General features: G+C 46.9%; 2 protein-coding genes across 4 annotated transcripts in view; both read right to left on the bottom strand.

Annotated features, from left to right (window-relative positions):
• The window catches only part of LOC308575974 (somatomedin-B and thrombospondin type-1 domain-containing protein-like), a 29,201-nt gene extending 21,725 nt beyond the window's left edge, over positions 1 to 7,476 (bottom strand). For both annotated transcript variants that reach the window (XM_081175156.1, XM_081175157.1), the window contains exon 1: positions 5,908 to 7,476. In XM_081175156.1, the coding sequence (XP_081031282.1) occupies positions 5,908 to 6,139 (232 nt within the window). In that variant the 5' untranslated portion in view covers positions 6,140 to 7,476. The remainder of the gene's footprint in view (positions 1 to 5,907) is intronic.
• Positions 7,477 to 10,448: 2,972 nt separating this feature from the next.
• Positions 10,449 to 25,286, bottom strand: part of SLC25A1 (solute carrier family 25 member 1) — a 56,117-nt gene continuing 41,279 nt past the window's right edge. The window contains exons 3-10 of one of the 2 annotated variants that reach the window (XR_014002979.1): positions 24,540 to 24,639; positions 24,145 to 24,283; positions 21,551 to 21,635; positions 20,180 to 20,284; positions 17,213 to 17,328; positions 15,799 to 15,872; positions 11,248 to 14,472; positions 10,449 to 11,212 (exon numbers count right to left, since the gene is read on the bottom strand). Coding sequence is in view for 1 of the 2 variants with exons in the window: in XM_081175104.1 (XP_081031230.1) it covers positions 14,358 to 14,472; positions 15,799 to 15,872; positions 17,213 to 17,328; positions 20,180 to 20,284; positions 21,551 to 21,635; positions 24,145 to 24,283; positions 24,540 to 24,639 (734 nt within the window). In the remaining variant the exon portion in view is untranslated. Of the gene's footprint in view, positions 14,473 to 15,798; positions 15,873 to 17,212; positions 17,329 to 20,179; positions 20,285 to 21,550; positions 21,636 to 24,144; positions 24,284 to 24,539; positions 24,640 to 25,286 lie in introns of both variants that reach the window. The other variant, XM_081175104.1, reaches the window with a different exon arrangement.

The raw sequence follows: 25,286 nt of genomic DNA, 5'->3' as shown, positions 1-25,286 counted from the left end.
AAGCATTATGTGGCTTCCCCCAAAGCATTGTGTGAGCTATAGTTCCCAGGAGTTGTTAGGAGACACCCATTCCCCTCACAGAGCTACAGTACTCAGAGTGGCTTAACAATCAATCCCTCTTCCCAGAGAATTATGGGAATTGTAGTCCTAGAAGGGGAAGAGGGGTTCTCCTAACAACTCCACTATCTGTAGCAAACTACAGCTCCCAGAATTCTTTGGGGGAAGCAATGACTGCTTAAAGGGGTATTAGGCCACTTGTTTTTATTTTGTATTTTTATGCTGCGAACGGCTCCAAGATCTTCGGATGAAGAGCGGCATACAATTTTAATAAATAAATCTTAAAAGTAGATTGTGAATGTGGCTACTCTCATTTTCTCGATATTCATCTTGGTCTGTGAGTCAACCACCCTTTTTGTACCCACAATGCCCCCCCAACATGTGGCTATGACCTAGGGCATTGTGGGAAATGAAAACAATGGTGCCCGCAGTTCCTTTCGGTCACCAGCAGCCCTGTTTAGGGAAATTGTTAATGTTTGATGTTTTATCGTGTTTTGGATATTCTGTTGGGAGCTGCTCAGTGTGGCTGGGGAAAGCCAGCCAGATGGGCGGGGTATAAATATTATTATTATTATTATTATTATTATTATTATTATTATTATTACAGTGGTGCCTCGCAAGACGAAAATAATCCGTTCTGTGATTCTCTTTGTCTAGCGGTTTTTTCGTCTTGCGAAGCAAGCCCATTGACGGATTAGCGGATTAGCGCTATTAGCGGCTTTTAGCGGCTTATCTGCTGATTGGATCAGCTTATAAGCGGCTTAGCGGCTTAGAAAAAAGGGGGGAGGAAAAAAACCAGCAGGAACTCGCAAGACATTGTCATCTTGCGAAGCAAGCCCATAGGAGATTCGTTTTGCGAAGCACCTCCAAAACGGAAAACTCTTTCGTCTAGCGGGTTTTCCGTCTTGCGAGGCATTCATCTTGCGGGGTACCACTGTATTATTATCTCTCTAGGGGGAGCATACCAGGGGTCCCATCAAACTGTCCTTTGCCAGGGGTCCTTGGGTCATCGGTATGAGGAAAGGGAAGCAGCGGTCAGTTCAGCTGCTCTCACACTGAGCTTGTCCATGCTCTCGGGAATGAATCTGTTTCTAAACCAACAAGGTGCTGCTAGCGCGGTTTCTAGCTTCCTGACTCTTTTATTCCCTGGCAGAGACCATTGCTCGGTAATCGAGCTGAGTTGTGACTGGGCTAATCTCCCTGGAGATCAGGGGTGGCTTACTGAGGCCGTTCCCTCTCCTCCCCCAAATCCCTCATTCCAGCCGCGCTGTGTGAACATCAGCAACAGACGAATTTCTTTGCAACAGACACTCTCCGAAAGGCAAGGGCGGTGCAGAGATTTCCATAGGAGCCGACTCCCAGGAGCCCAGGTCCCTTCGGGCCCCCAATAAATATCTGAGAGGGTCGTGCTTGAGGCTTTAAGTTATTGCTGTCCTGGTTGCTATTACAGTCATACCTCAGGTAGAATGTGCTTCAGGTTGAGCGCTTTCGGGTTGCGCTCTGTGGAAGTAACGGAGCGCATTACTTCTAGGTTTCGCCGCTCGCGCATGCGCAGATGCTCAAAATGTCGCGCGCATGCGCGGAAGCGTCAAAACGCGACCTACGCACGCGCAGGTGCGCCGTTGCATCTTACATTCCATTCAGGATGCGAAGAGGGCTTCGGAACGGATCCCGTTCGCATCTCGAGGTACCACTGTATTATCATTATCATTATCATTATCATTATCATTATCATTATCATTATCATTATCACTACTACTACCCTAATTAAAGGGAAGCGGGTGGTGCTGTGGTCTAAACCTTGGGCTTGCCAAGGTTGGCAGTTCTAATCTCTGTGACTGAGTGAGCTCCCGTTGCTCTGTCCCAGCTCCTGCCAACCTAGCAATTCGAAAGCACACCAGTGCAAGTAGATAAATAGGTACTGCTGCAGCGGGAAGGTAAATGGCATTTCCATGCGCTCTGGTTTCCATCACGGTATCCTGTTGTGCCAGAAGCGGTTTAGTCCTGGTGGCCACATACCCTGGAAAGCTGTCTGTGGACAAACGCTGGCTCCCTTGGCCTGAAAGCGAGATGAGCGCCGCAACCCCATAGTCGCCTTTGACTGGACTTAACCGGCCAGGGGTCCTTTACCTTTTTACTTTTTACTGCTCTCTTACTCAGGGTGGGTTACAACCATTTACAAATTCCAACAAAGATAGTTACAAGGCTATATAAATAATAATAATAATTATTATTATTATTATTACAGTGTTGCCCCGCAAGACGAATGCCTCACAAGACAGAAAACCCGCTAGACGAAAGGGTTTTCTGTTTTTGAGCTGCTTTGCAAGACGAATTTCCCTATGGGCTTGCTTCGCAAGATGAAAACGTCTTGCGAGTGTTCCGATTCCCCCCCTTTCCCCCCTTTTTCTAAGCCGCTAAGCCGCTAATAGCCTTTTAGCCGCTAAGCCTTTAATAGCCACTAATCCGCTAAACCGCTAATAGCGCTAATCCGCTAAGCCGCTAATAGGGTTGCTTCGCAAGACGAAAAAACCGCTAGACAAAGAGACTCGCGGAACGGATTATTTTCGTCTTGCGAGGCACCACTGTATTACCCCATGAATTTATCTTAGCCTCTTTTAAAGCCTTCCAAGTTGGTGATCATTGTTACCTCTCCATAGTTTAACACTGTGATATGTTTCTAAATGATTTATTTTTTAGCAGGCCATTGTGTTGTTAGCAATGTGCCCCCATGTTGTCTGCTTTCATTGCTTTTGGCAAATTGTTGTTGTTGTGAAATTTTGTCTAACACCCTATACCTGCAGATCTTCTGGCAGTTCACAACATAAAATCACAACATGCCTAATAAAAACAAAAACAAGAATGGAAGCAAAAAAGACTTTTTATGTATGCGACGACAGCAGCCCAGATGTGATTAGCTCAGAGATGGAAAGAAGTCCTTACCAAAGAATGGTAAATAAAATTGTTGGACTATGCCAAAATGGCAAAGTTGACCTGACAGCTCAGGAACCAAGAAGACCAGAACTTTAACAAAGAATGGGGAAAATTTATAATTTATCTTGAAGTCTACTTTAAGCAGAGGAAAACATTAGCAGGATTACAATAACACTTGTAATGTAACAAGTACTATGGAGACATTGGAGTGACATAAAATATAGATTATAGGAAAAGAAAAGGTTCAATAATAGGACCAGTGCTTTTTTTCTAAAAAAATGTTTAGGGGTATTCTCATTTTGGTAGTCATATTGAAATACTGCCCCCCAATGAGGCCAAACTTAGATTCACAAAATGTTTAGGGGTATGCGTACCCCTACGTACCCCCAGAAAAAAAGCATTGTATAGGACCCATAGAGGGGAGGTGGGAAGTCCAGAGATTTGGAGGAATCTGTAAATGTGGAAGTGTATGGTGGTATTGTTACGATTTTATACTTGTAAAACCAAATAAAAAATATTTCAAAAACAAAAGCAAAAAACAAGAACCCAGTAATCCACTCCTCCTCAACCCATTTTAAAAGGATGTCGGTGCAAATTTTGCAGGGCATCTCTACGCACACGCACACACAATCAGATCCTCTTCCTGCCGCACGTCGTAAGGCTGTGTGTGCTCAAAACTGTCCTCGCTGCCTTTCTGTTGACAGTAAACCTGGACTCCCCGCATCAATGTGGGAAGCCATGTGTGAAAACAGAGATGCCAGACCTATTCAGGACCATTCACAAGCTTGGCCGGAGGCTTCCGATTGGCCAGGGGAGGGGGCTGGTAAATGGGAGGGAGAGGGTTTGGGTTTTAGGGTGAGTCGATTGCTGGGCTGAGAACGGTGCGCTACAAACAGATTGCATCTGTTCCGCAGTTCTGTGCTGAAAGCTTTGGACCACTGGATCCAACCGAGATATACTTAGAGGGAAGACTTTATTGAAATTTATAGACTTCGTTTAAGCCCTGTTCATTAATTTCAGTGGGTCTACTGTGCACATTTGAAGCTAGCTCATACCACTTTAAACAATCGTGGCTTCCCCACCCCCAAGGATCTTGGGAACTGTAGTTTCTTAAATTGCTAGCAAATTTATTGACATCTGCACGAATTATTGTAGCTAGGAAGTGGAAGGGGAAAGCAGAATATCAAATGGAAGAATGGTATAAAGAGGTGTGGGATATAGCTGTTAATGATAAATTAGCATGTGCCGTTAAGGTAAGACAGGGAATATGCAGGAGAAATGATTCTGAGGAGATATGAAGTGTGTTTGTGGAATTTGTACTGTTAAAACAGAAAGGGGGTCAAACTACTGCAAGGGGTGTTGGAATTTTGGGAGGTTGGATAGTTATAATGGAATGGTCTTGGTGGTGGGGTGCACATTATTATTATTATTATTATTATTATTATTATTATTATTATTAATAATAATAATGATTATTACTTTGTCAAAATGAAATAAAAAATTTCAGACAGACAGACAAACAAACAAACAAACAGACAGACAAACAAACAAACAAACAGACAAACAAACAAACAAAAAATGCTGAGTGTAGTTAGGAGACCCCCTATTCCCCTCAGAGCTGCAATTCCCAGAGTAGTTTAACCATCAGGCCCCCTCCCCAGGGAACTTGGATTTGTAGTTTTGTGAGGAGAATAGCAGTCTCTGAACAGCCCTTAACAAACTATAGCTCCCCGGATCCTTTGAGGGAAGCCACAACTGTTTGAAATGGTATGATATTTCTCTGAATAAGTGTAGGTAGGGCCTTAACCAACATGTTTTGTCCCTGCAGGGGTGATTTTATCTTCTCTCAGGTCTTTGGCGAATTCAACAATCCATGGCCTTTTAATTTTGGGGAGGAGGTATTGTTTTCGTTTGTTACTATGATACGTGTTTTTGTGTTTTTATAATGTAAACCACTCTGTGATCCTCAGATGGTAAGAAACAATAACAATAATAATAATAAGATGATGATGATGATGATGTCTATGGTCAGCAGAGAATCCCAAATGTGATAGGGTTGGCTGACTTTGTTTTGAAGTAAATGAAGTCATCCATGTTACTGTCTGTACAGGGGCATCTCCACAGGCCATTAAGTTCAGATTCTAAAATTATCTAAGTGCTCCCAGCTGTGAGTGATCCAGTAGATACCTTGATCCTAAGCTGTGAAGAGCTTTAAAAAGATTATTTGTTTGCTTGTTTGCTTATTAAATGAGGCCCCTCCATTAGTACTACAACCCAGCAAGGAAGGCTAGGCTGAGAGGAAGTGACTGGCCTCCAAGGTGAGTTTCATGGCCAAGTGGGAATTCGAACCCTGGTCTCCCAAGGTCCTAGTCCTGATGCTGTGACCACTACACCACATGATTACACAGGAACCAGGCAGGGGTGGATGAATAGGTCAATTTTGTTTTCTGTTTCCCATTTTTCCAGTCAGTCCCCACACAACTTTGTGAGAATTCATCCCAATAAACCCATTTTTTACAAACTAGCCCCCACAACGAAATGCATTTTTATACATCTATTTTCGCTAAGAGACGCAGTTTAACACACACTTTCCCCTAACACACATGTTTCTGGCTATGTTATTTGGTTGGGGAACCACACTACAAAATTCAAGGAAATGCAAATTCGGACAGATTGCTATCATTTGTTTCAGGCTGCGTTTCAGGAGTGCAAATTTGGACGTTTTGTATTAAAATGTGCCCTGGACTGAATGCCTCCCCCATTTCTAGCACTGGGACATGTTGGAGATTCCCCCTTCTGGAACCAGTTCTGCCTGAGAAGCATCCACAGCTTCCTGAAGGTCGAAGGGCACATTGCACAGCCACCAAGAGACATCCCTCTGCAGTCATCCCTTCTCACCCAGAAGTGCCAACTCACCCGAGATCTGGCAGGCGGAGTGATAATCTTCGCAGCAATCCCCGGTTTTCTCGCAGTAGGTGTCACAGTAACACGGTGTTTTCCTCAGAGAAAAATCGGAGCAATCGTTATTCCGGCCCGGGCAGCATTTGTGGGCCTCTCGGTCGCCACATCCACCCTCGGTGAGGCCGTGCACCAGAAGCCACACGCAGAAGACTAGCTGGTACCCCACACCGGTTCCTGGTTCCCTCATGGCTTGCCTCCCCTACGAAACCGGCTGCTAGGAATCGCCGAGTGTGGATGACCTTTCGTCACCACAAGTCAGACCGGATGGCCTTCAGCAGCTCTCCAGGCGTTTCACCCGGTTTCTCTCTCTTTCGCACTCACTCCTGCTCCAAAGCCAGGCCCTCCGCGGAGGGAATGGGCTCCCCAGGCAAAGGATTAAAACAGCATGATGTCCCACGACAGAAGCGACTGGGTGGAAGCCTCAAACTTCTCATCTACCCGGCCGACGGCGTGCGAGAGGAAGGAAAGACGCCTCTTATTTAAGAGACCGGCGGCGCTGGCAAGCGGTCCTCAGTGACTGAGCATTGGCATCTGGGTCGCTGGAGAGATTTTTGCTGCTTGAAGAGAAGGCTCTTTGCCTTTCGTCCCTTTCATGGGCGGCTGACAGCAAAAGCTGTCACCGCTCAACTGGGCTTCAAACTGGTGATGGCCTTTTATACAAGAAACAACATCGAACGGGTGTTGTTCCCAATGCACACAAGGGGATTGGCTGGACATTTAGCACCACCACCAACCCCCTTCCAAAAAAAGTTATTCCCCTCCTTTCAGTTCATGTGTAAAAGTTTCTCCTGGGTCTTAAAGCCAGATTCTCTAAGAATCTGGAAATATTTTTTTTTTAAAAAAGGCAAAAGACCCTCATGGTGATTTATATATATGCATATTCCAGACAACCTGCTTATTGACTCTTCTTCTTTGCAGGGAGATGAGGTGACGTTGGGTAATTAATTAGCATTCTTTCCAATTTGGTTGCGGGGAAGTTACGGTGCTGTTGCGTTATTATCGTCTCAATTTTCATGTATGTATGTGGGGGTTTTGCTTTGTTTTTTTGGAAGTCACTGTGAGTTGCCGTGGCAAGAAAAAAGCGACTGGTAAATTGAAATATAATGATGCTGCAACAAAGCTAGAATTATCCCACCCTTTTCAGTTCCCCGTCACTTTCCATATCACAAAAGTCTGATCTTAACGCGACTTTCATTCCCTGGAAAGAGGGATTGATTGAATGGTTTCTCCTCCTCCTCTCTCTCTCTGTGTGTGTGTTTAAAAAGTGTGTCCTCTCTAGAGATGAGTGGATCTATCTATCAGTTTTGGTCTCAATCACATATTTATGCAACCCCCGAGCAAGACATCTGAAGGCAGGCCTGTTTTGGGAAGTTTTTATTGTTTGATCGCAATTTTCATACTCTGTTGGGAGCCACCTAGAATGGGTTGGGCAAGCCAGAGAGATGGGTGGCATACAAACAACAACAACATTTAAAGCATTACTATACCACTCTAAAGGGACGCGGGTGGCGCTGTGGGTTAAACCACAGATAATAATAATAATAATAATAATAATAATAATAATAATAATAATAATAATAATTTATTATTTATACCCCGCCCATCTGGCTGGGCCTCCCCAGCCACTCTGGGCGGCTTCCATAAAAACCAAAAATACAATAAAATATCACACGTTAAAAACTTCCCTCCCAGAGCCTAGGACTTGCCGATCAGAAGGTCGGCGGTTCAAATCCCTGTGATGGGGTGAGCTCCCGTTGTTCGGTCCCTGCTCCTGCCAACCTAGCAGTTCGAAAGCACGTCAAAGTGCAAGTAGATAAATAGGTACCGCTCCGGCGGGAAGGTAAGCGGCATTTCCGTGCGCTGCTCTGGTTCACCAGAAGCGGCTTAGTCATGCTGGCCACATGACCCGGAAGCTGTACGCCAGCTCCCTCGGCCAGTAAAGTGAGATGAGTGCTGCAACCCGAGTCGGTCACGACTGGACCTAATGGTCAGGGGGCCCCTTTACCCTTTACCTTTATACCACTCTAAACTGTCATGGCTTCCCCCAAAGAATTCTGAGAGCTGTGGTTTAGCCAAGGTGCTGAGAGTTGTTAGGAGACCCCTGTTCCCCAACAGAGCTACAATTTGCAGAGTGACTTAATGATTGATCCTTCTTCCCAGGGAACTCTGGGAATTGTAGCCCTGGGACTAGGAGGAGGTCTTTTAACAACTCTCAGCACCCTCAATAAACCACAGCTCCCAGATTTATTTGGAGGAAGCCATGACTTTTTAAGTGGTATGCTGTAAATGTGGCCGAGCGGTCCCTATTGAGTGTTTCAGTGGCTGGGAACGTCAGAGGCTTCTGGTTCCTTGTTCTTTAGCGTGCAAGTCTTGGTGTCCTCTCCTTGCTGGATGAACCCTTTGTGATACTGACTGGGGGTGCCTGCCTGACCTTGCCTCCTAGATCAAATTTAGGCCTAGACTGATTCTATGGGCTTGGCTGGACTGTGCAGCCCTGCCCTCAGTGGTGAGTGTTCCGGTAAGAGGCTCTTTGGACTGAAGATACAATGGTACCTTGGTTCCCAAATGGCTTGGTTGTCGAACAAATCAGCTCCTGAACGCCGCAAACCCAGAAGTAAGTGTTCCCATTTGTGAACATTTTTCAGAAGCCAAACATCTGTTTCAGCTGTCGGCATTGTTTCTGGGGTCAATCAGCCAACTGGCTTTCGAACGTTTTGGAATTCGAACGGCATTCCAGAACAGACTGAGTTCGAGAACCAAGGTACCACTGTACTTTGTGGAGCACAACACATTCCCACATCTCCCAGAAGCAAACAAAAGTCAAGAGCGCTCTTAAGAGCTGCCAAGAAACAGTGGTTAGGAGAGAGCGCTCTTGCACCCATGTCCCACTTGTTGGCTTCTTCGAGGCACCTGGTTGGTCAAAGGTAAGAACAGGATGTTGGTGTCAATGGGCCTTTGGCCTGATTGCCGGCAAAGTTCTTCTGACCTTAATGTGTGTTAGGGCTGGGCAATATATAATCCAAAACCGGTTTCAAGTCCATCTCATGATATTGGTTTCATAATTTTTGACCTGGCAATGTATTGCAAATCATGGTGTGTGTGTGTGTGCTATGCAAAAATCACAATGTGGGGAATGCCTCTAGATAGCTCCATCCTTATTTCACACGGTGATCTGTCAGTAAGTAGATCACAATGTTGAGCAGGAGATGTTTTGCTGGTGATACATCACAGAGTTGAAAACCAGCTCCATCCTTGTTTCAGACATCGTGATATATCGGTATCTCGCAATGCTTAGCTGGTGATGTTGGTGATATATCGCAATGTTGAAAACCAGATTACTTTTTCTTTCTCTCTTTTTTATTTTTTGTTATTAGGATTATCCTACATAATTGATGAATACTAGATGGATGTATGAAATGAAACTGCTTGTCTCTGGTATAAAAGTTTAAGGGATTAGGAAAGAATATAAAGGTTAAGAGAAGCTATTAAAAATAAGATTTAGGTTAAGGTTTTTTATAGGACAATGAGGAGAATAGAGTAAGGTAATGTAATGAAAGATTAGAATAGGGTAAAAATTTGATGCTAAGGATTTGCTGAACTAACAAATTGAACTGGAATACAAAAAAGGGAGGTATGAGGAGGTCTGGGAAAATAAGTGTATGGAAGATATGTTATGAAAATTAATGTGTTTTTTAACTTTTTATTTTGTATGTTTTTATTTTTTATGTTTTTCTTTTTTCTTTTTTCTTTTTCTTGTTATAATTTGAAAGACTCTAATAAAATATCTTTAAAAAAAGAAAAGAAAACCAGATTACTGCCCAGTCTAAGTAGTCACAGTGGCTTTGCTCTGCCTTTCACAGTCGGAGACAGGAATGCTTCTGAATACCAGAAGGAAGAGGCTTCTTGTTCTTGGGCCCTGGGTTTCCCAAAGGCATCTGGGCCACTGTGATGTTGGACTAGAAGGGCCATTGGCCTGATCCTGCAGCCTCTTATGTTTGTGTGCATGTGCAAGCATTGAGGTGCAGGCATTCATTGCCCGGGATGCAGGTGGCGCTGTGGGTTAAACCACAGAGCCTAGGACTTGCCGATCAGAAGGTCGGCGGTTCGAATCCCCGCGACGGGGTGAGCTCCCGTTGCTCGGTCCCAGCTCCTGCCAACCTAGCAGTTCGAAAGCACGTCAAAGTGCAAGTAGATAAATAGGTACCGCTCCGGTGGGAAGGTAAATGGCGTTTCTGTGCGCTGCTCTAGTTCGCCAGAAGCGGCTTCGTCATGCTGGCCACATGACCCGGAAGCTGTACGTCGGCTCCCTCGGCCAGTAAAGCGAGATGAGCGCCGCAACCCCAGAGTCGACCACGACTGGACCTAATGGTCAGGGGTCCCTTCACCCTTTACCTATTCATTACCCGCTAGAGCAGGAATTCCTCCTGCGAGACAGAGAGAGGGGGCAGTTGCAGCGCCCTTCCAAGTGAAACACAAACGGCCAAGCGACTCACTAAAACAGGCAACTTTGGCTTTATTGGTTGGCGTCCTCGCCGCAGGGCTGAGAAGTTCCAAAACCATTCTAGTATCAGGCTGCCGGTGCAGACAGTGAATTAAAATAAAAACAAAAAAAAAAATTTAAATTCAGAAATCCCCGGTCTGTGTAAATAAAAAAACCACGCACCCCCACAAGCAACAAAATCCCCATCCCAATGCATCACCTTCCTTTGCTTGCCACATGGTCAGCACAAAAACATAGCCTGGACACCTGTTATCCAAGCCTGTAGGACAGTTAAGAGTCCAGGTGTTGGTTGGCTACAACTCCTATCATCCCTGGCCATTGGCCATGCTTGCTGGGGCTGAAGTTCACCAATACCTGGAAGCCCAAAGGTTCTCCATCCCTGCCATAGGAAGTGGAGCTGGCTACAACAGCACACCTCCATAAACGGTTGGGGTGAACATGTGTGGAAATACGGGCAGGGACACAGCCAGGATCCCCATTTCTGTGAAACTGAAATTATGCAGCAAGTAAAGTCTACTGTAAGGATGAGGAACCTGTAAATTCTCCAGATGTTGCTGGACTACAGCTGCCATCACCCGCAGTCAGGGATGATGGGAATTCTAGTACAGTGGTACCCAGTCTGGTTTGCGTACGTTTTGGATTACGAACACGTCAAACCAGGAAGCGTGCGTCCTGGTTTGCGAACTTTTTTTGGATTACGAACAATTTTGGGGGGATTACGGAGATTTTTTTTGGGAGGCCCCATTGGCGAAAGTGCGCCTTGGGTTACGACGTGTTTTGGTTTACGAACGGACCTCTGAAACGGATTATGGTCGTAAACCAAGGTACCACTGTATAGCAATATCTGAGGTCTACAGGTCTCCCCACCCCTGTTCTATCACTTGCAGCCAATATGCTCATAAAGGTGTGTTTGGACAGATGAAACTTAATTCTCATTCAAAGGGTTTCACGTACTGGTGCAGCTGCAGCCCACAGCTTCTTCGGAGCAGGCTTATCGTTTTATTAGTTTTGCAACTGGACTGCACCTTAGAATATGTGGTGGTAGGGAAACAGATCTGCCCGGGATTTGTTCTCAAACCCTGAAGGTGCCCTCCGGCTGCCTTCAACTGCAGCTCCCATCAGACCCAGCCAGCAGTGCCAACGGTCAAGGATGATGGGAAAGGTAGTACACCCCATCCAGAGGGCAGCACACTGACGGTCCCTGCACTAACCGCTTCCCCTATCAACAGCTGGCTGCATTTAGTTAGTCCACAGTACAATAGCTAGCAAAGACTGGAGCAAAAGGGGGGGAGGGAAAGGCCCCCACGTGTACTGAAAAAGGACGAGAGACGCACAAAATTTGGCACAGATCCGTAACGGAATCGTCGGCGAGTTTCCTTGGCACCTGGGGAAAGGTCCCTTCCTAGTACAGAAAAAAGCACGAGTGAGCCAGAGTAGTGTCTGCTAAGCCTACAAGTTTCTCCAGCGAGTCATCAGGGTCTTCAAAAGGAGGGAAAAGGGAGGAAACTCCCAAGGAGAGAGGGAGGAGAAAAGAGAATCTGAAAAGGAGCACCAGACAGCAGAGGGGTGGTACTGCTCCCCTTGACTCCTAACATCAGTGTCACTGCAGCTTACGGCAAGTGGCAGGAGGCGAGGCTGCAGCAGCGCAAGCACACCAGCAGAACCAGTCTTGTGCTCCTGCAGACGCGTTTGCACCAACCTCACCCACCTTCTGGGTAAGCCCCAGCAGCGCCAGAGAGTGAGCAGGTAGGTCCTTCTGACCAGTTCTCTGTTTAGCTGGCGAGTCCCTTTTCCACCTGGGACACAAGAAACAGGTTCTAGAAAGGGGCTATCGCTTCTGTTTATCATATCCCTCTTTCCCTCCCCCCCCCATGTAAACAAGTGAATTCTATGGAATGAGTTAATATTATGGGCTGGGTGTACGTGTGGGAATTAATTCGACTCTCCTGACTCAGCCAGAAACATTTGTGGAGGTCAGGGGAGTGGGTCCCCCAACTTTGGTTCAAAAGAAGCTTTTATTCGCAAGGGTAAGAAAAACACCCATCGCAACATATCTTTGGGCTGCGGACTTTAGCAGGGGGGGAAGCATAGAAGGCATGAGCATAGGATGGGGAAGGGCGAATGTCATCCCCACCCAGGGCTGGTGTTAGGAGTCAGCAGTGGCAGGCCACTGCCAAGGCACCCAGTACAGACTGCCCTCCCATCACCCACTGCCTCACCACCATAGCCGCCCCGCCACCGCTGCCCCATTTCTATGGGGTGCTGGGAGAACCAGGCCCTCCTGGGGCCAGGGGTGGCTGATACCCATTGGGACTGGCAGGGCAGAAGGGCATGGAGTCCAGGCAACGAATTCTAACCCGCCTGCTTGCGTCCTACAAGGACGACACAGAGACTAAAGTTGACAGGCAGGGTCGCCACCGTTGCCTGGTTGTAAGAAGGCAGGTGGTGATGGGGCGGGGGCAAGCTGAGGTTGATGGGGCAATGCCCCATTCACCAAAATGAACCAACTTCCACTGCTGAGGCTACTGTGCTTCAGAGCCTGCAGAGGTGGCAATTCCTTCTCTTCCTCTACGTCATTCAAAGAGAGCACAGATTCGGAATCAAAAGACCTTCAGCTGCTGCTGGGTTCCTAACTCCCATCAGCCCCAGCTAGGATGGTCCAAGGGGCAGGGACGATGGGACTTGTTGTCCAGCAACACCTTTTCTAGGGACCCCCGCGTTTGGCAATACTAAAAGCTAGCTGGCAAGAGAATACTATTGGAGCAGGACTCATGGAATGTACTCAAGTATTTTTTGCGGGGTGTGCATTATGTGCCATGACCTCCAAGGCTTTCTTCTCTGCTGGCAGCAACTGGGGGAAGGGGCATATGAAAGACTGGCGAACACCCAGATGTCTGACATCCTTTCCCTACCTCTGCAAGCTTTCTGAGTTGGCACCGTCGGTCAACAATTCACAAGATCTTCTTTGGCTGGTAAGCCGGAGCTCAATGCGCTGGCAGTCGCCTTCTGGTAAACAACCAGGGACGTCTTCTTAGCTCATGTTTCAACGCCAGCTTCTCAGAAAGCCAGCAGAAGCACCCCAGAAGTCATTGGACTCCAAGTCCCATCAGCCAGAGCCACCATGGCCAACAGGCAGGGATGATGGGAGTTGGAGTACATCACTATTTGAAGGGCTGTACTGCCACAAGATCTGGAAGGCCATCCTTGCTCTAGACCAGGGTTTCCCAACCTTGGGTCTCTAGCTGGTTTTGGACTACAATTCCCATCATCCCTGACTATTGGTGCTGCTAGCTCGGGGTGATGGGAGCCGTAGTCCAAAAAACAGCTGGAGACCTAAGTTTGGGAAACACTGATCTAGACCAGCGATTGGGAACCTGTAAATTCATGTGTGTGTTTGTTTCTAAAAGGGAAAAAAGCTTCTTGAACTTTTATTCTAGCGGGTGTTGGCGTTGGTGTGGGGGACAGGGTGTGTGGGGGGAAAGTTCCCTTTCTCTTTCTGACGGGCACCAGTCGAACTCGCCCATTCACCCCGTTCCCCCAACTTTAGCAGCTGGAGATGTAGCACAAAACCATCCCGTCTCTGTTCCCCCATCCAATCTGGTCACATTATCATATCATCAGTAATTAAAAAACAACTAGCAACACGGCCACAGTTCATTCGGATATAAATAAAACGTGTCATTGAGCTTGATATGAAGGCAGCGGGTCGCGGACGTGATCCGTATCCACATCCCACCTGTGGAGCTGAAGGAGCCCTGGAATGCTGGCACTAACTTGCCGGGTGGGCAGGGGGGGAGGGAGTTGTGGGTAGGCCTCCCCCGTCTGTGGTGGGTCGTGCCTTCCCCTCCCCTCCCCGCAGTTGCCCGGCGGGTGGGGAGGAGGTGGTGCCGCCCTCGGCGGGCGCTCAGTCCGTTTTCCACACCTTGTTGAGTACCTTGACCACTTCGTCGTAGATGATGAACACAATGGCCACGTCTAAGCAGACCCGGCCCAGGCGGGGGATCGTGCCCTTGTAAAACCTGCAGAGGAATGGACAGAATAGGGTGAGAAAGGGGCATTTCAGAGAATCCGAGCAAGCTTTGGGAAGAGGCGAGCCAACCAAGAGACAGTCTGGTATAGCGGTTAGAGCCGTTTGTCCGAGAAACAAGCAAGGCAGCTTAGGCCTCCTCTCTCTCAACCGTCACCAGAGAGCAGAGCCGTTCCTTCAGATGGCCTCAATGGGAGAGATGGGGGGGAGGGTTCACTCCAACAGTTCTGCTGTGGAAGACCAGCTCCATCAGGAACTCCCTAATCCTGGACTGCACCAGCTGGCCATTACAAGAACAATTGACTTGATAATAATAATTTATACCCAGCCACTCTGGGAGGCTCCCCACAGAATATTAAAAACACGATAAAACATCAGACATTGAAAACTTCCCTAAACAGGGCTGCCTTCAGATGTCTTCTAAAAGTTGGAGAGTTGTTTATTTCCTTGACATCTGATGGGAGGCCGTTCCACAGGGTGGGCACCACCACCCAGAAGGCCCTCTGCCTGGTTCCCTGTAACCTCGCCGTGAGGGAACCACCAGAAGGCCCTCAGAGTTGGACCTCAGTGGAACGATGGGGGTGGAGAACCTCCTTCAGGTATACTGGGCCGAGGCCTTTTAGGGCTTTAAAGCTCAGCACCAATACTTTGAATTGTGCTCAGAAACGTACTGGGAGCCAATGTAGGTCTTTTAGGACCGGTGTTATGTGGTCTCGGCGGCCACTGCCACTCACCAGTCTAGCTGCTGCATTCTGGATTAGTTGTAGTTTCCGGGTCACCTTCAAAGGAAGCCCCACGTAGAGCGCATGGCAGTAGTCCAAGCGGGAGATAACTAGAGCGTGCACCACTCTGCCCCTCTTCCCTCCCTGCCTCTTTTTCCTTGTGTGTCATGTCTTTTAGATGGTACGTCTGTGGGCAAGGGACGGTCTTGTTTTACTTGAGTACAGGCAACTCCCCATTTACACAGGGGTTACGTTCTGAAGCGCTTTACGGACTCCCTCCAAACCTCCTTGATCAAGCTCCAACTCTCCACAGGCCTCAAAGGCTCATGGGATTGCACTTGTGAATCTCTTTGGGATTGCTAGATGCAGTTTTTGTAACCGTTCTTGCCGTTTACGTGCTCTCTTTTTTGGGGAGGGGGCTTTCCGCCCCTTTAAAAGTGCCACTTCCGGGTTCACAGCGATCCACACAGTCACTTGAACACACATAAATGGGGAGTTGCCTCTATAGGCAAGCTACGCTGGGAGCCTTATGGGCTGAAGAGTGGAGCACAAATGCTCTAAAGAACTAGATAAATATAAAACCAAGAGACACTCACGCGAGAGGTCCTTCATATTTCATGATCTGATAGGCACAGTCCCAAGTGCTCTTGTACTTATGAGACTCCAGACCCTGTTTAAGAAGATTGGCAGGGGGAGAGAGAGAGATTGAATTGAAAAACTTTATTGTCACTTGTACAACTTGTATACAGTGGTACCTCGGGTTAAGTACTTAATTCATTCCGGAGGTCCATTCTTAACCTGAAACTGTTCTTAACCTGAAGCACCACTTTAGCTAATGGGGCCTCCTGCTGCATCACCGGAGCACAATTTCTGTTCTTATCCTGAAGCAAAGTTCTTAACCCGAGGTACTATTTCTGGGTTAGCGGAGTCTGTAAACTGAAGCGTATGTAAACTGAAGCGTATGTAACCCGAGGTACCACTGTACAGTGAGATTACACGAGCACCCCCCACTCAGCTCTCTTAGTCTTAATTCCCCTCGTTTACTGACGCACACCCACCAAACCCGAAAGTCAGTTGCCCTGTTGTTATCTTTTCATTCAGCAGCCTAACAGCCCATGGATAGAAGCTGTTCTTTACCCTGTTGGTGTGACTAATCATGCTTCTAAATCTTCTGCCTGAGGGCAGGAGATCAAGAAAGTGCCGGCCAGGGTGTGAATCATCCCTGAGAATTTTCCTCACTCTCCTGTGGCAATGTTCTTCAGCTATTTCATCCAGCGGATTCACGGGACAGCCCATAATATCTTGTGCTGTATTCATCACCCTCTGTAGGCACTTCCTATCAGTTGATGTCAAACCAGCGTACCACACCGTGATGCGGTATGAAAGGTCAGAATATGCAGAAAGATCAGGCATATATAGGGATTAATTACCTGGTGGGGAACCTCTGGTTTCTGGGCTTAATCTGCCCCTCCAGCCCCTCCATTTCTAGCAAACTCCACCCACATGGGCCACCACTTGACGTCACCTGTCAATCCTTTTGATCCACCCTGCCACACTCCTACGATTGGGCTTTCCCTTTCACGTGTGCCATTCCCACTCACGTTTATATAAAGGAGTGCAGGTATAATGCATTTTTTAACTCCCACTCTCTTTGCCTCTGGCCATGCCCACCATTCAAATATGGCCCAGTTGGAAGAAGAAGAAGAAGAAGAAGAGTTTGGATTTGATATCCCGCCTTTCACTCCCTTTAAGGAGTCTCAAAGCGGCTAACATTCTCCTTTCCCTTCCTCCCCCACAACAAACACTCTGTGAGGTGAGTGGGGCTGAGAGACTTCAGAGAAGTGTGACTAGCCCAAGGTCACCCAGCAGCTGCATGTGGAGGAGCAGAGACGAGAACCCGGTTCATCAGATTACGAGACTACCGCTCTTAACCACTACACCACACTGGCTCCCAGAGTGAATCTGACCTACAGGTTTCCCTTGAAGAGAAGTTTAGAGATTTGGGCATACCTGCATCCTGGTCTTCACGACATCCAGTGGTGTGTTGCCAAAGACGCTGGCTGCACCTGCGATCGCCCCAAACAACCCAGTGACAAGCGGGTTGATGGCTTTATTTGGATTATCTCCTAGAAGGGGAAGGAAGATGAGGAGGAGGCATGTGAGGAAACAGAGCAGAAAACAAAGGTGCCAGGAGTCAACTCACTCTGAAATGGAAATCTGGCTTGAATGTAAAAAGTGCATGTTGTTGTTGTTGATGTTGTTTGCATTTATCTCCCACCTTTTTCTCCAGGGAGCTCAAGGTGGCTCTCCCAATCCTTAATTAATTCCCACAACAACCTGTGAGGTAGTTTAGGCTGTGAGTGAGTGATGGGCCCAAGGTCAACCAGGGAGCTTCATGGCCCAGTGTGGATTCGAACCCTTGTCTCCCAGGTCCTAGCCTGATACTCTAACCACTACAACACCCTGCCTCTCATGACGATGATAATGCTGATAATACTAAATAAACTTTATTAGTTGCAATATTGCACTTTAGCGCCTCAAAGCAACTTACACAGTAAAAATAAAACAAAGGCATTCAAACCAGCAACAAACTAAAAACGAAAACACTGATCTGAGAACCTTTTGCAAAGGAACAAGTCCCAGCCACCTTACTTAACAGATAAGCACAACAAAGGCCACAGATATCTCAACCTATCCCCCAATTAAAAACCGTATGCCTGGGTAAACAAGGATGTTTTCACCTGGCACCTAAAATGACACAACACTGGTGCCAGATGTGCTTCCCTGCAGAACAGGGAGCCAACACTGAAAAGGCCCCTTCTTCTACTGCCACTTTTGGCGCTTCCTTCACAGAGAGCGCATGAACAAGGGCCTCTGATGATGGACTCAGTTTCTGATCTGATTCACGTGGGGAGAGGCAATGTTTGAGGTACTGGGAGCCACAAAAGTCTTGATAGGTCAAAACCAGCAGGGAATCCCGAAAACTAATTGGCAGCCTGCTTTTGGCACCACACTCGAACCAACTGAGCTACTGTATTTATAGGAAACTGCAGTTTTTTTGTTTTTTGTTTAAAGGTAGAGAACACTCAATCGACTCAAGAGCAGGAGAGAAGCACGGAGTTTATCTGGATCTAAAGACCTGCTTTTTGTTAAATGTGGGGTGTCTTCCCCCCACCACCACTCCTGAGTTAAGGGAATCTATTTTATTTTTAGAATAGCACTTTCTCCAAAGGTGGATTTAAAAATACAGGAAAAAATGAATAGGTGGGCATAATTTGTTTGGGTCTTGCGCTTGGCACTCAGCTATGCAACACTGAACAGGAAGCTGGGTGAACAGTGCCCCTTAGTGGCTCAGCTGCAAAGAACAGTATATTATTTACATGCTATTATTTTATATATGAAGGGATGCGGTTGGAGCTGTGGGTTAAACCACAGAGCTTAGGCCTTGCCGATTAGAAGGTCAGCGGTTCGAATCCCCGCGACGGGGTGAGCTCCCGTTGCTCGGTCCCTGCTCCTGCCATCCTTGCAATTTGAAAGCACATCAAGTGCAAGTAGATAAATAGGTACCGCTCCGGCAGGAAGGTAAATGGCGTTTCCGTGCTTTGCTCTGGTTCTCCAGAAGTGGCTTAGTCATGCTGGCCACATGACCTGGAAGCTGTACACCGGCTCCCTTGGCCAATAAAGCGAGATGAGCGCCGCAACCCCAGAGTCGGCCATGACTGGACCTAATGGTCAGGGCTCCCTTTACCTTAAACAACTACAGTCCCTGGGTACCTCGGCGGCCACCTGAACTCACCTTTATCTTTTTTATATATAAAGCCACCCACTAACACTGTTCTTTGTTCCAGCATGTTGTCTACCATCTTCAACATGTCTGGTTTATGTTGATACTGTTGTCATACTGCTATTTTACTGTTATACGTGTACATATGACCTAAAATGTTTAAACTCCTAAAAAAATAAAAATAAAATAAAAGACAAAACACTGTTCTCTAAGTGGCAAGCAGCATATAAAAACATCAAATTGAATGTTTCTGCCTTGCTGGGATGTGGTCCTTGAACCCTGCTCATGCCTCTTGCATGTCTGAATGGAAACTCGAGAAGGGGGTGCGTAGAAACTAGTCTACTATACAAAGGTGAACATTCACATTGGTTGTTCAGCCTGCTTATGCCTTTGGCCCACTGCTGGCATGCGGCCTCTGAAAAGCTGCACAGCAGGGAATGTGGCCATGTGGCCCTCAAGCTGAAAAATATTCTCCAGCCCTACTCCAGATACGTGGGACAGAAGCTGGTGACTGGCACCAGTGCATGCTGGGAAAAGAAAACCCAGGTGTCCGCTTGGATATTTCCGAGCACAATTCAAAGTGTTGGTGTTGACCTTTAAAGCCCTAAACGGCCTCAGCCCAGTATACCTGAAGGAGCGTCTCCACCCCCATCGTTCTGCCCAGATGCTGAGGTCCAGCTCCGAGGGCCTTCTGGTGGTTCCCTCACTGCGAGGTTACAGGGAACCAGGCAGAGGGCCTTCTCGGTAGTGGCGCCCGCCCTGTGGAACGCCCTCCCATCAGATGTCAAAGAGATAAAAAACTACCTGGCATTCAGAAGACATCTTAAGGCAGCCCTGTTCAGGGAAGTTTTTAATGATTGATGTTTTATTCTGTCTGATGGTTTAATCTGCTGAAAGCCACCAAGAGTGGCTGGGGCAAATAATAATACTAATAAATAATGTGTGACATCTTAGTGTATTTTTGGCCTTTGTGGAAGCTGCCCAGAGTGGCTGGGGAAACCCAGCCAGATGGGCGGGGTACAAATAATATATTATTATTATTATTATTATTATTATTATTATTATTATTATTATTATTATTATTATTATTATTATTCTTTTTGCCATAGCAAAAGCCTTGAGGTTAGAAGATCTGGGACACCGTTCAGATTACCGCCCAGAAGATGATATCTGAAAAGGTGGATTCCAAATACCTTTGTACCAATTCCTGAGGGCTGTCATGACGAAAAAGCGAATAGCCTGGTTGGATCCCTGTTTCAGGACAGTCGCTGTTAAACCTTGGTAAGTTCCCTTGAGGCCTGCAGCAAAAAGAAAAAGAAGATCAGGAGGGAGAATAAGGCAGCTGTTGTTTGTTTATGAAAATATTTATAAGTCACTGACTCGTAAAGAAAATACCAGAGCCGTTCGCAACGACTGTACATAAAAGTCCTATGAAAAATTAAAATCAAGAATCAGCCAACTTTTGGGGAAAGAGATATTATTCTTCATTGCTTGCATAAGCCCGACGGAATAGAAAAGATTTCTGCAGGCGTTTAAATGCTGAAACAGAAGGTGCCTGCTGAGTCTCTATTGGCAAGAGTGTTCCCATAAGGCTGGGCTCACGACACAAAAGCCTCGGTTCTGTGTTCTTGTCAAATAAGCCTCGCCAACTTGGGTAATGATCAAGAAGGCTCCAGCAGGTGATATCACAGTGACTCGACACATATGAGTTCAGGTGGCCGCCGAGGTACCCAGGGACTGTAGTTGTTTAAGGTAAAGGGAGCCCTGACCATTAGGTCTAGTCGTGGCCGACTCTGGGGTTGCGGCGCTCATCTCGCTTTATTGGCCGAGGGAGCCGGCGTACAGCTTCCGGGTCATGTGGCCAGCAGGACTAAGCCGCTTCTGGCGAACCAGAGCAGCGCACGGAAACGCCGTTTACCTTCCCGCCAGAGCAGTGCCTATTTATCTACTTGCACTTTGACGTGCTTTCGAACTGCTAGGTTGGCAGGAGCAGGGACCGAGCAACGGGAGCTCACCCCGTCGCAGGGATTCGAACCGCCGACCTTCTGATCGGCAAGCCTTAGGCTCAGTGGTTTAACCCACAGCGCCACCCGCGTTTAGGGCTTTGTAAAAGAATACGAGAACCTTGACCCTGGGCTTGGCGGTGGGTGGGCAGCCAGTTGCAGATGCAATGGATCAGTGTGCCTGACTGTTAGCCAGAAGGTGGGTGATTCAAGGCCACCTAGCAGTGGTTATGGGCAAGATTCCTGCATTGCAGGGGGTAGGAAATTGAACCCAGGTCTCCTAGGTCCTAATCCAGCACCCTAATCATTAAGTCACACTGGCTCTTAATTATTCCCCTTCATTTTATGGCCATTGGACCAGAAGTAGCAACAAGATCTGGAGGATCACAGATTCCCCTGATTCAAGCAAAAGAACATTCAAGAGACCCCAAACTGAGAGATCTGAAGCTTCACCTACTTCCGATTTGAAGGCAGACAGCTGCTTTCTCATTCCCAATTATGCAAACCCCCCAAGTTCTCCTTGCCAAGGCCGTCTCCCTGCTAACAAACGCCAGGTCTCACCTTCTTGCCGAATGATCTCCCGCACCCCATGGAAGAAACCTCGATATTTTGGCTGCGGAGAGCACTGATCGTGGATGAACTTCACCTGTGGAGGAACAGCCACCAGGTCACTTACTGGCAAGTCAAGAGAGACTTCCCAACATCAAGAGAGATTTTTAAACTCACTCAGCCTCTTCTAGACTGGGTTGTTTTCAAAAGGGGCAGCTGCATTCTGTAGCCCATCACTCACACAACAATAGCACATAAGTGGTGGGGGGGAAACTCCCTGAGAACTGTAGTTCGTTAATGGCGATGATGCTGTTTTAACCTCCACAACTTTTCACATGCACTCTAGTCTAAAGGCACCAAGCTCCCGTTTCTCTTTCTGTGTGGCAATTCGCATCAGGAAGATGAGCTTTCTCCCAAGCCCAGATAACAAAGGGAGCCAGACCACAGCTGTCAACTTTTCCCTTTTCTTGCGAGGAATCCTATTCTGAATAAGGAAATTTCCCTTTTAAAAAAGGGAAAAGTTGGCAGCTATGGGCCAGACCCAAAAAAGGAGGGAGATGGGTGGGAAATGCCCTTGTAATGTTTGCTGTTCACCACAAGGTGGGTTCCGATGTTAGGAAGTCCCTGATGCTCAACCTGATGTGCAGCTTCATAAAAGATTCATGCATCTTTTTCCCCTTTCGGGAGCTGTATGGGAAACCACCCCGTGAAAAAGCATTTATTTTGCTGCAACTGCACGTCTTCAGAAGGTTGCTGTGCTGCCCTTTCCCACACAGGTCATTCATTCGGCATGTCTGTGTTTGTGTGCAGCAGCTTGAACAGTGTGTGAGGGTGTGCGTGCAAGAGAGAGTGTGTCTTAAATAGGGAAGGGACGTAGCTTGGTGTTGGAACATCCGTCTTGCATGCAGAAGATCCCAGGATCAAGTCCCTGGCATCTCCAGCCGGGGCTACGAAAGACCCCTGCCTGAAATCCTGGAGACCTGCTGCTGCCAGTCAGTGTAGACAATACTGCGGTATATTAGACCAATGGTCTGACTCAGCAGAAGGCAGCATGCTAGGTTGTGGGCTTCCCATGGCATCTAGTTAGCCACTGGGAGAATGGACTAAGATGGGCATCTGCGGCCTGACCCAGCAAGGAATTTTTTAGCTCATTAATCTCTCAGATTCTATCTTCAGGTATTCTTCTTCTTCTTCTTCTTCATCATCATCAATTAAATTTGTATACCTTCCTATACCCTCAGGTCTCAGGGCGGTTACAACATAAAATCACAATATAGGAACACAAAATACATAATAATAACTAAAACACTAAAACAACCCAATAAACCTGCCCCCAGGCAGGAGATGGGAGTGTCAGAATCCCTAGAGAGCAATCTTTTCCTTGGCGATCTCTCGTAGCTGAGTAAGATTGTCTTCCATAAACACGGTCTTAACAGTGAGTCCTTAAGTGACTGTGGAGGCCAATTCTGGATCCACACGTCCTTCCACAGTGGGGACATAGGTTTCTGGGCGGGACTTCATCACGGTGAGAGTTTGCCAAGCGTGCCTTCCTCTTAGCACGTTTCTCCCTTTCATCCTGAGTTTGAGCATCTTCAAAGCCCATAACACCTTTGGTAAAGGCTGTTCTCCAACTGGAGCACTCTCAGGCCAGTGTTTTCCAGTTGTCAGTGTTTATACTACTTTTTTTTTTTTAGATTTGCTTTCAGAGAGTCTTTAGACCTCTTTTGTTGACCCCCAGCATTATGCTTTCCATTTTTAAGTTTGTAATAGAGTAGTTGCTTTGGAAGACAATAATCAGGCATCCGCACAACATGACCAGTCCTACAAAGTTGATGTTGAAGAATCATTGCTTTGACACTAGTGATCTTTGCTTCTTCCAGTACACCAGCATTAGATCACCAGCTATACCCAGTCAGCAGTTTGTATTCTACTGAAATTAATGGACACAACAAACTTAGGTCCATTCATTTCAATGGGTCTGCTATGAGCAGGACTTAGTTTGGCACCACATGGTATCAACACCACTGAGATAGATCAACCAATTATCTCATTTGGGATAAGGGCAACTTCCTATTTGATGATTAAAAGGTAAAGGTAAAGGGATCCCTGACCATTAGGTCCAGTTGTGGTCGACTCTGGGGTTGCGGCGCTTATCTCGCTTTATTGGCCGAGGGAGCCGGCGTAGCACTGTGGTTTAAACCACAGAACCTAGGACTTGCTGATCAGAAGGTCGGCGGTTCGAATCCCCGCGATGGGGTGAGCTCCCGTTGCTCGGTCCCTGTAGATAAATAGGTACCGCTCCGGCGGGAAGGTAAACGGCGTTTCCGTGCACTGCTTAGTCATGCTGGCCACATGACCCGGAAGCTGTACGCCGGCTCCCTCGGCCAATAAAGCTTTTCAAGAACTTCTCCACAAAGCAGTTTACACAAACACACACACACACATATTTATTTATTTGATGATTATTTCAGATAAATAAATATGTGTGTGTGTTTGTGTAAACTGCTTTGTGGAGAAGTTCTTGAAAAGCTGGATACACATTTAATCAACCCAAAAACAAACAAACAAAGAAATAAACAAACACCACATTTTGTGTTTGTGTTTACTTTTATGGTTTCCATAGGGCACACCACAAGCACCGCTTCGGCCACGCCAGCCCCCAAGCCGGCCAGGAGCCCTCGTTTGCTGTCCAACTTCCCTTCTGCATCTCTCATGTGGTTGCTGAGGAATTCAAACATGCCAAACCTGGAAAGAGAAAGAAGGTGGCTTGTGAAAGCTGAGGAGCACGGCGGGTTGGGGAGAAGAGAACACGCTGCTCTTGCCATTATTATGTTATTTATTCAATTCGTTCATCCTTCACTGCTTTAAGGAGTCTCTGAGCAACTTAGCCCAAATTCCAATATACATTTTGTATTTTAAAACTGACTAAGAAGTTCAATACAACAACTACTACTACTACTACTACTACTACAGAAATGAATAAAAATCCAAAAGTGATTACCTCACAGCGGCTTTCGGTATGGAACCATAAACCAGAGAGCTGAGGCCACGATAGAGCCCCTTAATCCCATGATCTCGGACGGTCACCTTGACACAGTCCGCTGAAAAAGGAGAAAAGGAGTAACGTGACTGGGGAACGATTTATTGTTAATAATACTGCTTTGTACTTCAACAAGAACATATGCCCAGCCCACACCAGAAAGATATATTACCAAGTGGAGCGAAATAAATCCAGTGAAACAAATCCCTGCTTAACATCTGCAGAAGTTTTATGCAGCCATGCATTCCCCCAGAGAATTCTGGGAACTGTAGTTTGCTGAGAGCTGTTAGAAGACCCCATGTAATAAATAATTAATAATAATAGTAATAGTAATAATAATAATAATAATAATAATAATAATAATAATAATAATAATAATTAATATCCTGCCCATCTAGCTGGGTTTCCCCAGCCACTCTGGGCGGCTTCAAACAAAATATTAAAAAGGTAAAGGGACCCCTGACCATTAGGTCCAGTCGTGACCGACTCTTGGGTTGCAGCGTTCATCTGGCTTTATTGGCCGAGGGAGCCGGCGTACAGCTTCCGGGTCATGTGGCCAGCAGGACTAAGCCGCTTCTGGCGAACCAGAGCAGCGCACGGAAACGCCGTTTACCTTCCCGCCAGAGCAGTACCTATTTATCTACTTGCACTTTGACATGCTTTTGAACTGCTAGGTTGGCAGGAGCAGGGACTGAGCAACAGGAGCTC

The sequence above is a fragment of the Podarcis bocagei genome, assembly GCF_964188305.1.
Source record: "Podarcis bocagei genome assembly, chromosome: 16".
Lineage (NCBI taxonomy): Eukaryota > Metazoa > Chordata > Lepidosauria > Squamata > Lacertidae > Podarcis > Podarcis bocagei.
This window is presented reverse-complemented; position numbering and strand designations above follow the sequence as displayed.